General features: G+C 43.4%; 1 protein-coding gene across 2 annotated transcripts in view; it reads left to right on the forward strand.

The window, feature by feature from the left end:
• kalrna (kalirin RhoGEF kinase a) overlaps positions 1–13,409 on the forward strand; it is a 278,413-nt gene that overhangs the window by 117,206 nt on the left and 147,798 nt on the right. For both annotated transcript variants that reach the window (XM_059561398.1, XM_059561397.1), the window contains exons 7-9: positions 991–1,182; positions 1,280–1,411; positions 4,741–4,971. In XM_059561398.1, coding sequence (XP_059417381.1) covers positions 991–1,182; positions 1,280–1,411; positions 4,741–4,971 — 555 coding nt within the window. The remainder of the gene's footprint in view (positions 1–990; positions 1,183–1,279; positions 1,412–4,740; positions 4,972–13,409) is intronic.

The raw sequence follows: 13,409 nt of genomic DNA on the forward strand, positions 1-13,409 counted from the left end.
CTCATAAATTAAAAAAACTTCCCTGGAGGACTTGAAAGCACCAAATGTATATGCATTGATCAATATTTATATGAATGCATTAAAAAAGAATAATAATAATAATAATTCTGTTTATCAAATAAAGTGATTGTGCCTTTTTAGAAGACTTGGATTAAATGGTTTGATTCTTATGGATTACTTCCACAATGCTTTTATGAATGATTGAAAGCTTTTAGATTATGTAAACAAAAATTATGAGAGAATATTAAAAATATAGTCATTTTATTGTTCGAAGATGAACGAAAGTCTAATGGGTTTGAAACAACACAAGAGTGAGTATGATGATAGAATTGGCATTTTTGGGTGAACTATCCCTTCAGCATGATTGTTGTTTTATGCCTCATTAACTTCGATTCTAATATGAGTCTGCTTGTGTTAATTGAATCATTACTCTGACTCTTTAGTTTTTTTAATACATGGCTATAAATATTGTATATGCATATTCAAACAGTCCAACTAATGAATTATATTATTTGATGAAAGGAATGTTTATTCCAATTAATGAGCATTTGTTTAACAGTTAATTGTTTATTATATTTATTGAACATAGGTATGTTTTATCATGTTGTTAAAAACAGTAAGCTATGTTAGGAAATGCATTACAGTTATTTTATCATACACTCCCAGAAGAATACTTTAAGGTCCATACTGGTACAGTACCTTAAATACTTGGTTTGAAAGTGAGCTGAGCTTCACAAACCACTACACTATTGACAATGGACATTGTACCTTTTTGACTGCAAAATTACACATAAATGTGGCCTCACTGTAAGAAGCTGGTATCCTCGTCTCTGGTAAAATCACTCTATTGCACAACCTCCAGTGATTTATTGGTTTATTTAAATACCCTGAAGTTGGATTCTCACTAGTTTATATGAAAGCTTGCTCTTAGGTCATGTTTGTTTATTGCTCCTGCCTTCACACGATGCTCTCTGATCTAACGTTTTCCAGAATGCATATGTGAACATAAACCGAATCATGTCAGTGGCGTCACGACTGTCAGAGGCAGGTCACTACGCATCTCAGCAGATCAAACAGATCAGCACTCAACTCGATCAGGAGTGGAAGAGCTTCGCCGCTGCTCTTGATGAACGCAGCACCATCCTCGCCATGTCTGCTGTCTTCCATCAGAAATCCGAGCAGGTGCCTGATTTCTTATTTATCATCTGTAACATGCAAATGCTATTAAAAACAAGGGTGACTGTGATGTAGTAGTTTCTAATTGTCTGTGTTTGTGCAGTTTCTGTCTGGTGTGGAAGCGTGGTGTAAGATGTGCAGTGAGGGCGGGCTGCCGTCAGAGATGCAGGATCTGGAATTGGGCATTCATCACCATCATACGCTTTATGAACAGGTCACTCAAGCTTATACAGAGGTGAGAACTCAGCTCTGTACGATATCCTGTGTTTGAGTTTATGCCAAATTTATGCCAAATTTAGGCTGTTTAGGCGATGCACCTTCTAGCATATGTTTTCCTTTTAGGAAACAAGCCAAAAAAAGTACAACAAAATTTGAATGACACAACCAGAATTCATTCATTCATTCGTATAGCTTTTATACATTTTTATTCATTAGTTTTAGTTTAGTTTATTTAGTTTTAGTTATTTTAATACTCTAATCTAAAAAAAGAAAATCACTTCATCAGCTGACACGATCATCAATGTAAACCATTACATTTTATAGTTTTCTCTCCAATCAATGTCTAAAATGGTTCATTCTCTGTGCTTACTGTATGGTACGTAATCAGCCTTCTACAGCTGTACTAATGTTGTTTGAACTAGAAGAAATTAGTGAACTAGCCCTAATTAATCTGAAGACATAACAGGAAAACAATGCCACAATGTTGTTGTACCATATGAGTTTACAGACCTCCACCCTTCATACTCACACTGCAGTGTTTTTATGTGTCCTGTGTATGATTGAATATTCATCCCTGTGTTTCCAAGTCATTTTATCATTTAACCCTGACTGACATTAGAGAATGTGCTCTGTTGTAGATCTGGTTTAAAACATAGAATCTTTCACTGTCACGTTATCGTGTTGACCTCAGTACACAATACAATATTAAAGTTAGTTTCACTCACACAAATATGCACTGTGTTTCTGCTGTAGTATCTCAGTTTTCACCAAATGGTAATTAGCAATGCTGAATGAGATACATGATTATAAATAATATTTAGGGTTGTTGTTCAAATCACAAACACAAGTAGTACTTTTAGTTATATTTAATATATTTATCTCATTAAACAGTAACACATTCACTAATGAAAAAATGCCTGAAATGAACCATTAAAATCTGAGTCTAATTTTATTTAAAAAAATTATTTAGAAATCAGATTTTAAGAAATTAGTTTTGACTCCATAGTTCTTCCTGTGTTTCCTTTTATGGTCTTTTTGCTGTTCTTGTTTAGTTTGATCAATTTATTATTCCATGCACCTGTGTTCCTCTAATTCCTCTGCGTTTATAGCCCCAAGCTGGTCAGTTTTTTTTTTTTTTTTGGGTCTACTTGTTGGATGTTGTGTGTTTCCATGTTCTTGTTGTGGATTTACCCCTATGGTTCAAGTATTAAATATTTTGAATGTTTTTCCGTGACTCCATTGTTCTTCCGACAGCGAACCATGACAGAAGAGCCCACCAAAAACAGTCACCTCCATGTTTTCCCCTCCATTTGTTTTCTTGTTTTTCCCAGTGTCTTTTTTCCATTGTGTTCCCAGGATGGATGCCCTTCTTCACCCCGCATACCTCCTCTTCCTGCTGGAGCAGGGAGATAAAGCTCTCAAGGACCATACTAGACCGTTCCTGCTACTAGCAAATACCACCAGCTACCCGGACGACACGCTATGTGCGTTTTATGATGCCAGTATTAACATCAAGTTCAGAGCGCCGTCGTCCGAAGATGGTCCTCGAGAGGTGGTGTGGACACTGACGAGACACAGTGCCACAGTCTTACCGCTGCGCGGAGTGCATGTCCAAGCCCACAGCTGATGGAGAGCCAGAGCCTGCCATGACCAATGAGCCATCGTCGCATGGAGCAACAGAGCTGAGGAATGCCGTGGAGCCAGAGCTGCTGATGACATCAGTCAAGGTGTTTGAGTTGGCAACAACGCCCACCACAAGGGAGAAAACCTCAGACAATGTGAGCACAGAGAGGAACTCCGCCCCCTGTACTGCGGCTGAGGGTGGGTTTTGTATGGCGTGGTGATTGTGCCACACTGAAGTGGCTCCCATTCCTAAGTTCTGGCCTTAAAGCCCAGAGGCTCTCAAATGCCTCCTCCTTTACTGTCACCTGGCAGCCACACTTCTCACCCTAATTCCACCATCTAAACAGTGTGAGCTCCACAGAATTGGCATTCTCCAGCATATCTCCAGAGTATCCCTTGACTCCATTTCCAGCCTCTGGGCTCCGGACTCCACCTCGGCTCGTTGACCCATCCAGCTCCATCAAGGCTTCTAGCTCCCTCCTCTCTGCTGTGGCCTGATTGTCCACTAGCTCTGCCATGCTCCCTTCATCTTTTTGTCCCTCCGGCTCCAGATCCGTGCCTTTGTGTTGGTTGTCGGTACCATCTGCTCCGTCTAGAACCTCGGGATCCTCCCCATCACTCTGGCTCATCTGCTCTCCTTCTCCACCTCAGGCTTCTCCACCACATGCTCCGCCACCATTGGTCAGCCCCCTGGAGTCGGTTGCCATTCCTCCTCCATGGCTCCTCCCTCCGTCAGCTCCACCGTGGGTCATCGTAATGGCTGTGGCCTGGGTCCAGCTTGGCTCCTCCTGCTCCAAGCCTCTACTGTCTCTTCCCTGGGTCCTCTCTAATTAGTCACCCCCATGGACTATGTCTGCTGCCTCCCCGCCCCCTCCGGTGTCCGTCCTACTCCTGAGCCTCCTCCCAAATTCCCACCCTTTGTCAATGGTGCGAGGACGCACCTTCCATGCACCTGTGTTCCCCTGATTGTTCTGTGTTTATAGCCCCTTTGTTCAGTTTTGGTTTTATCAGGTCTGCTTGTTGGATGTTGTGTGTTTCCCATGTAACTGTTGTGGATTTACCCCTGTGATTCAAGTATTAAAAAATGTGAACGTATCTCCATGTTCATTGTTCTTCCCACAGTGAATCATGAAAATCTATGAGTATTTAAAAAATTATACAAAAAAAAAATAATAAAAAAAATAGGAAATTTACATTATTTATCCATATTTGGCTGTGGATAGAAAACAACAAACATTGAATTTAGAGCAGAGTGTCTCTGACCCATAAAAATTAAGATTGTTCTTCTTTTGCACCCAAAAATAATATAAAAATAATAATAGTAAAAATAATTAAATAGAATTTTTTGCATTCAAACATTTTAAAATGAATTTGGTACAATTTCTGTTTGGTCAAAATGTTTTAAAGAACACTGTTTTACTCCATACAGATAAACTACAATTCTTTTTCAATTTTTTTTTATTTAAAACTCTTATGCTCAAAGGAATTGCATTTATTTGCACAAAAATAGATTAAAATATTGTGAAATGTTTATACAATTCAACATTTTGTGCAAACCATGAGACTGTTTTCAGGATTCTTTGAAGATTAGAAAGTTCAAAAGAAAAAAAAGTATTTGAAATATAAATATTCTGTAACATTTTGATTGTCTTTACCATCACATTTGCTCAAATAAATGCACCCCTGCTGTTTAATAGTTCTTATTCCGTTCTCTCTCTGCAGGTGAGTCAGGATGGTAAGGCTTTGCTGGACGTTCTTCAGCGACCGTTGAGTCCCGGTAACTCAGAGTCTCTGACTGCATCGGCTAACTACTCTAAAGCCGTGCACTGTATTCTGGACGTGGTCCATGAGGTCCTTCATCACCAAAGACGTCTGGAGAGCATCTGGCAGCACCGTAAAGTCCGTCTGCATCAGAGACTGCAGCTCTGTGTCTTCCAGCAGGATGTCCAGCAGGTAGATGAATGCTCACATACGTTTACACTCTCGCAGACTCTCTCACTAAGTTGCCTACTTAGCAGTTTTGCAGTGCAATGTATGGAATACACCAAGCTACGTAAACATGGTAAAATACTGTGATATATCAAAGTAACGTTATTACCATATGATGTCATAATTTTTACTATGGTACAACATCAGTACTAGTAAATAAATGAATAGTTTCCATGTTTTTTCTTAGATATGCTGTAATTCATCCTTAATTTTAAAGTGCAGGATGCCTGAAAGATAAAATTTGTCAACAGTTCACCATAAATTCAGAGTTGTACAGTTTTATACTCAGAGTGTAGATTTTCTTTGAGTTTTTTCAGTGCTGGATAGTTGCCCAGAGGAGCAGTTAATGTCGCTCCATTAGCCTCTTTCAGTGTGCATGTGGCAGCTCTGGGCCTGGATTCAGATAAAAGTCCTAAAAGTCCTGCAGAACAGCCAACAGACCCAGACAAATCAAGATCTGAATCAGAACCAAAGAGCTATGAGGCCAAACCCAGCCCAAACGGGGACCAGAGTCGGGCCAAACACAGGGCAGAGAGCAGCACAGATGACACCCTTCATTACTCTGAACAGTAAAACGGACTTTACTCCACTCCTGTATCAGTTTCATTCATTATGAGCACAGTATCAGTTGTTTTTAATCCTCTCCATTCTCTGCATTACTTGCAGATAATAATATTGATATAAAAAAGCTAAGACTAAAAATATATTAGGTGTAATTAAACATCTTAATTAAGTTACTGCCAGTAATTACATTTCTTTAACACACTTATTCAGATTGTAATAATCTCAAATTAAATGTTTTATTTTAAAGTTAATTTTCATTACGTTTTAATAATATTTTTTTGCTAATGAAGCACTTGTTTTGATTTGGTAATACCTTGAAAGAAAATATATCTCAAATGTACTAAACTTCAAGCTTAACTTTACTGCTGTTCCTGTCCCGCTTTTGCCGAGGCACAGCGGCGATTGAGATCTTGTGGATTGCAAATGGATCTGGCAGAGGGGTTAGAGACTGGCATGGCCTTTTATTTGCCTTCACCTACTAGATCCACTGCTCCCTCTCTGGGCTCAGAAGCCTGCACTGCGGTTTCTTTCCCCCCAGAGGGAGGGCACCATGCTTCGCCTCTATTCCTCTGCTGTTGATAGGCTAAAGAGAGTGGCCAGCTTAGCAGCAGGAAATTCATCATAAAAGTAAACCAGATGAGTGTTTCCTGGACAAAGACAATGGCTATGGGATGATGCCATGGGTTGAACAGTGTCACAGTGTCTGGGTTGTGTTCCCTGGGTGTCCACTAGATGTCCTCTTTTCCCACGGTGTCTTTCACTTCATTAATCACATTCCTCACGTCCCTGCTTAATTATTGCACCCAGCTGTCACTAATTACCTATCATCACACCCTGTCAGTTTCCCATTAGCGCTTGTCTCTCCTTGTGTATATAATCCGGTCTGGTGCGCTACCTGCAGCATCGGCTTCGGTGGGATGCCCCAGCCACTTCTGTCTCTTCCGGCGGGGTGGTCGTCAGCCCAGCACCACTGCCCAGGATGGCAACCAGCCAAGCGCCACAACCCAAGATGGCCGCCAGTCCAGCACCACTGCCCAGGATGGCTACCAGCCAAGCGCCACAGCACAAGATGGCCGCTAACCCAGCGCCAATGCCCAAATTGGCCACCGTTCCTGCGCCACAGCCCAAGATGGCCGCCAGCCCAGCGCCAATGCCCAAATTGGCCACCGGTTCAGCTCCACAACCCAAGATGGCCGTCAGCCTAGCGCCACAGCACCAGATGGCCGTCAGTCCAGCGCCACAGCACAAGATGGCCATCAGTCCAGCGCCACTGCACAAGATGGCCGCTAACCCAGCGCCAATGCCCAAATTGGCCACTGGTCCAGCGCCACAGTACAAGATGGCCGCCAGTCCAGCGCCACAACCCCAGATGGCCGCCAGCCCAGCACCACAGTACAAGATGGCCGCCTGTCCAGAGTCATGGCCCAAGATGGCTGCTTGCCCAGCGCCGCGGCACAGGATGAGAGTCTCAGCTGACCCTCCGGAGTCGATTCAGGTGCCACTTGACCCTCCAGAGTCGAGTCAGGTGCCTGTGAACTCTCCAGAGTCGAGTCAGGTGCCTGTGAACTCTCCAGAGTCGAGTCAGGTGCCTGTGAACTCCCCAGAGTCGAGTCAGGTGTCTGTGAACTCCCCAGAGTCAAGTCAGGTGCCAGTGAACTCTCCAGAGTCGAGTCAGGTGCCAGTGAACTCTCCAGAGTCGAGTCAGGTGCCAGTGAACACTCCAGAGTCGAGTCAGGTGCCAGTGAACACTCCAGAGTCGAGTCAGGTGCCAGTGAACTCTCCAGAGTCGAGTCAGGTGCCAGGGAACTCTCCAGAGTCGAGTCAGGTGCCAGGGAACTCTCCAGAGTCGAGTCAGGTGCCTGTGAACTCCCCAGAGTCGAGTCAGGTGCCTGTGAACTCCCCAGAGTCGAGTCAGGTGCCTGTGAACTCCCCAGAGTCGAGTCAGGTGCCTGTGAACTCCCCAGAGTCGAGTCAGGTGCCTGTGAACTCCCCAGAGTCGAGGCAGGTGCCTGTGAACTCCCCAGAGTCGAGTCAGGTGCCAGTGAACTCTCCAGAGTCGAGTCAGGTGCCAGGGAACTCTCCAGAGTCGAGTCAGGTGCCAGGGAACTCTCCAGAGTTGAGTCAGGTGCCAGGGAACTCTCCAGAGTCGAGTCAGGTGCCAGGGAACTCTCCAGAGTCGAGTCAGGTGCCAGGGAACTCTCCAGAGTCGAGTCAGGTGCCAGGGAACTCTCCAGAGTCGAGTCAGGTGCCTGTGAACTCCCCAGAGTCGAGTCAGGTGCCTGTGAACTCCCCAGAGTCGAGTCAGGTGCCTGTGAACTCCCCAGAGTCGAGGCAGGTGCCTGTAAACTCCCCAGAGTCGAGTCAGGTGCCAGGGAACTCTCCAGAGTCGAGTCAGGTGCCAGGGAACTCTCCAGAGTCGAGTCAGGTGCCAGGGAACTCTCCAGAGTCGAGTCAGGTGCCAGGGAACTCTCCAGAGTTGAGTCAGGTGCCAGGGAACTCTCCAGAGTCGAGTCAGGTGCCAGGGAACTCTCCAGAGTCAGGGCTAATCACCGATGACCTTCCAGAGTCAGGGCTAGTCACCGATGACCCTCCAGCGTCAGGGCTAGTCACCGATGACCATCCAGAGTCAGGGCTAGTCACCGATGACCCTCCAGAGTCAGGGCTAGTCACCGATGACCCTCCAGAGTCAGGGCTAGTCACCGATGACCTTCCAGAGTCAGGGCTAGTCACCGATGACCTTCCAGAGTCAGGGCTAGTCACCGATGACCTTCCAGAGTCAGGGCTAGTCATTGATGACCCTCCAGAGTCGAGTCGGGTTCCAGATGACCCTCCAGAGTCAAGTCTAGTCACTGTTAACCCTCCAGAGTCAGGGCTAGTCACCGTTGATCCTCCAGATTCAGGGCTAGTCACCGTTGACCTTTCAGAGTCAAGTCAAGTCACCGTTGACCTTTCAGAGTCAAGTCAAGTCACCGGTGATCTGCAAGGACTGAGTCAAGTCACCGGTGATCTTCAAGGACTGAGTCAAGTCACCGGTGATCTTCAAGGACTGAGTCAAGTCACCCCTGATCTTCATGAACAAAGTCAAGTCACCTCTGATCTTCATGAACAAAGGAAAGTCACCTGTGATCTTCATGAACAAAGGCAAGTCACCATTGATCTTCATGAGCAAATGCAAGTCACCAATGATCTTTATGAGCAGTGTCAGGCCAGCACAGATCTTCTGGAGTCCAGTAGAGACACCATGGAATTACCAGAGTCTCGTCCTCCCGTTGATCCGGCCGCACGGAAGTTGTGGGCTTCTGATCCGCCCTGGGGGCTTTGTGCATCGACCACAGGGATGTGGTGGTCTTCTGCTCCGCCCTGGAGGGTTTCCGCTTTGACCACAGGGGGGTGGTGGTCTTCTGCTCCGTCCTGGGGGCCTTCTGCCCTGACCACATGGTGGTGGTGGTCTTCTGCTCCGCCCTGGGGAACACCAGCCTCGACCACAAGGATGTGGTGGTCTTCTGCTCCGCCCTGGGGAACTCTGGCCTCGACCACAAGGTTGTGGTGGTCTTCTGCTCCGCCCTGGGGGGCTTCCGCCTTGACCACAGGGGTGTGGTGGTCTTCTGCCCCGCCCTGGGGGGCTTCCGCCCTGACCACAAAATATAACTTAATTCACACCATATTTCTGATATTATCGATCAATCTTATCAGATTAACTTTGATCGTTCATTTTTATTTTATTTCCGTGAGTGCAGTACACCTGCAAAGCGTTAGCACTCGTTAGCTTGTCATTAGCGTTTTCATTCGAACCTATCGCTGTTTTCTTTTCTCCTCTCCCTCGCTCCAGTTTTTCACAAGTTCATCAAACAACCGCAGTAAGAATTTTCATCAAGCACGGTGAGTAATGGCTTCTCCTATCATTGTTTCTTGCACCTCTTGCCACATGTACAGTTTATCTATCTCTGTCGCTGATGAGGGATTCACATGTGATAAATGTAGGGAAATAGTTAGGCTGACAGAGAAGATTTCAGAATTAGAGACACGCATCCAAACTTTAATTGAGGACAGTAAAAATGTTAGGGCTCTAGATACGGCTTTGGATGCGTCTAGCTCAGGGATTCCTGTACATTGTTCGGTTCCGGAAACAGAGCCCCAGCAGCAGGGCAACTGGGTGACGGTGAGGCAGCGTAGTCGTGGGTCAAAACACCGCTCTTCTGTTCCGATCAAAACATTAAACAGGTTCTCCCCACTCAGTGATGCACCCACTGAGAAACCTGATGAAAGTGCTCTAGTTATTGGTGATTCTATTGTACGGAACGTGAATATAGAGACACCAGCCACCATAGTCAAATGTTTACCGGGAGCCAGAGCGCCTGACATCTTGGCAAATTTAAAAGTGCTGGCTAATGCTAAACGTAAATACAGTAAGATTGTTATTCATGCCAGCGCTAATGATGTTCGACTTCGCCAGTCGGAGATCACTAAAAATAACATTAAAGAGGTGTGTGAACTTGCAAGCACGATGTCAGACACTGTAATATGCTCTGGTCCCCTCCCTGCTTACCGTGGTGATGAGATGCATAGCAGATTGTCATCACTCAATGGCTGGATGTCTAAGTGGTGCCCACAGAATAACATAGGTTTCATAGACAATTGGACGAGCTTTTGGGGCAGACCTGACCTGTTTAAAAGAGATGGTCTTCATCCCTCATGGGGTGGCGCCACTCTTCTCTCTAGAAATATGGCAAATAGTCTTAGTGTTTATACTTGACTAACTGGGGCCCAGGTCAGGAAGCAGACAGACTGGCTAAACCGACCGTCTGCTAGCTGCCTCCCGTCACAGAGGTCAGTTAATTCTCAGCACATAGAGACTCTTTCACCTAGATATCACACTATAGAGACTGTGTCTGTTCCCCGAACTAGAAAATACAAAAAACATCCAAACCAAGTTAAGATTAACAATTTAATTGAGGTTCAACAAATAAAAAACAGAAGCAATATGGATAAACAAATGATAAAGCTTGGCTTATTGAATATCAGATCCCTTTCTACGAAAACACTTTTTGTAAATAATATGATCACTGATCATAATATAGATGTACTCTGTTTGACAGAAACCTGGCTAAAACCTGATGATTACATTATTTTAAATGAGTCCACCCCCAAGATTACTGTTATAAACATGAGCCACGTCTAAAAGGCAAAGGTGGAGGTGTTGCTTCAATTTATAACAACGTTTTCAGGATTTCTCAGAGGGCAGGCTACAAGTATAACTCGTTTGAAGTAATGGTACTTCATATAACATTATCCAAAGAAACAAATGTTAATGATAAATCCCCTGTTATGTTTGTACTGGCTACTGTATACAGGCCACCAGGGCACCATACAGACTTTATTAAAGAGTTTGGTGATTTTACATCCGAGTTAGTTCTGGCTGCAGATAAAGTTTTAATAGTTGGTGATTTTAATATCCATGTTGATAATGAAAACGATGCATTGGGATCAGCATTTATAGACATTCTGAACTCTATTGGTGTTAGACAACACGTTTCAGGACCTACTCATTGTCGAAATCATACTCTAGATTTAATACTGTCACATGGAATTGATGTTGATGGTGTTGAAATTATTCATCCAAGTGATGATATCTCAGATCATTATTTAGTTCTTTGCAAAATTCATATAGCCAAAATTGTAAATTCTACTTCTTGTTACAAGTATGGAAGAACCATCACTTCTAACACAAAAGACTGCTTTTTAAGTTATCTTCCTGATGTATCCAAATTCCTTAGCATATCCAAAACCTCAGAACAACTTGATGATGTAACAGAAACTATGGACTCTCTCTTTTCTAGCACTTTAAATAAAGTTGCTCCTTTACGCTTAAGGAAGGTTAAGGAAAACAGTTTGACACCATGGTATAATGAGCATACTCGCACCCTAAAGAGAGCAGCCCGAAAAATGGAGCGCAGCTGGAGGAAAACAAAACTAGAGGTATTTCGTATTGCTTGGCGGGAAAGTAACATATCCTACAGAAAAGCATTAAAAACTGCTAGATCCGATTACTTTTCTTCTCTTTTAGAAGAAAACAAACATAACCCCAGGTATTTATTCAATACAGTGGCTAAATTAACGAAAAATAAAGCCTCAACAAGTGTTGACATTTCCCAACACCACAGCAGTAATGACTTTATGAACTACTTTACTTCTAAAATCGATAATATTAGAGATAAAATTGCAACCATTCAGCCGTCAGCTACAGTATCACATCAGACAGTGCACTATAGACCCCCTGAGGAACAGTTCCACTCATTCTCTACCATAGGAGAGGAAGAATTGTATAAACTTGTTAAATCATCTAAACCAACAACATGTATGTTAGACCCTATACCATCTAAGCTCCTGAAAGAGGTGCTTCCAGAAGTCATAGATCCTCTTCTGACTATTATTAATTCCTCATTGTCATTAGGACATGTCCCCAAAACCTTCAAACTGGCTGTTATTAAGCCTCTCATAAAAAAACCACAACTTGACCCCAAAGAACTAGTTAATTATAGACCAATCTCGAATCTCCCTTTTCTGTCCACGATACTAGAAAAGGTGGTATCCACACAATTATATTCCTTCTTAGAGAAAAATGGTATATGTGAGGATTTCCAGTCAGGATTTAGAACGTATCATAGTACTGAGACTGCTCTTCTTAGAGTTACAAATGATCTGCTCTTATCATCTGATCGTGGGTGTATCTTTCTATTAGTTTTATTGGATCTTAGTGCTGCGTTTGACACAATTGACCACAACATTCTTCTGCATAGACTTGAATACTTTGTTGGCATCAGTGGAAGTGCATTAGCATGGTTTAAATCGTACTTATATGACCGCCATCAGTTCGTAGCAGTGAATGAAGATGTATCCTATCGATCACAAGTGCAGTATGGAGTACCTCAAGGCTCAGTACTAGGGCCGCTACTCTTCACGCTTTATATGTTACCCTTGGGAGATATCATCAGGAAACATGGTGTTAGCTTTCACTGTTATGCTGATGATACTCAGCTCTATATTTCTTCGCAGCCCGGTGAAACACACCAATTTGAAAAAATAATGGATTGCATAGTCGATATAAAAAACTGGATGACGAGTAATTTCTTACTGCTAAATTCTGAAAAAAAACAGAGGTGTTAATTATAGGACCTAAAAACTCTGCTTGTAATAACCTAGAACACTGTCTAAGACTTGATGGTTGCTCTGTCAATTCTTCGTCATCAGTTAGGAACCTAGGTGTGCTATTTGATCGCAATCTTTCCTTAGAAAGCCACGTTTCTAGCATTTGTAAAACTGCATTTTTCCATCTCAAAAATATATCTAAATTACGGCCTATGCTCTCAATGTCAAATGCAGAAATGTTAATCCATGCATTTATGACCTCAAGGTTAGATTATTGTAATGCTTTATTGGGTTGTTGTTCTGCACGCTTAGTAAACAAACTACAGCTAGTCCAAAATGCAGCAGCAAGAGTTCTTACTAGAACCAGGAAGTATGACCATATTAGCCCGGTCCTGTCAACACTGCACTGGCTCCCTATCAAGCATCGCATAGATTTTAAAATATTGCTTATTACTTATAAAGCCCTGAATGGTTTAGCACCTCAGTATTTGAATGAGCTCCTTTTACATTATAATCCTCTACGTCCGCTACATTCTAAAAACTCAGGCAATTTGATAATACCTAGAATATCAAAATCAACTGCAGGCGGCAGATCCTTTTCCTATTTGGCGCCCAAACTCTGGAATAACCTACCTAACATTGTTCGGGAGGCAGACACACTCTTGCAGTTTAAATCTAGATTAAAGACCCAT

The sequence above is a fragment of the Carassius carassius genome, chromosome 11 (assembly GCF_963082965.1).
Source record: "Carassius carassius chromosome 11, fCarCar2.1, whole genome shotgun sequence".
In the NCBI taxonomy this organism is placed as follows: Eukaryota; Metazoa; Chordata; class Actinopteri; order Cypriniformes; family Cyprinidae; genus Carassius; species Carassius carassius.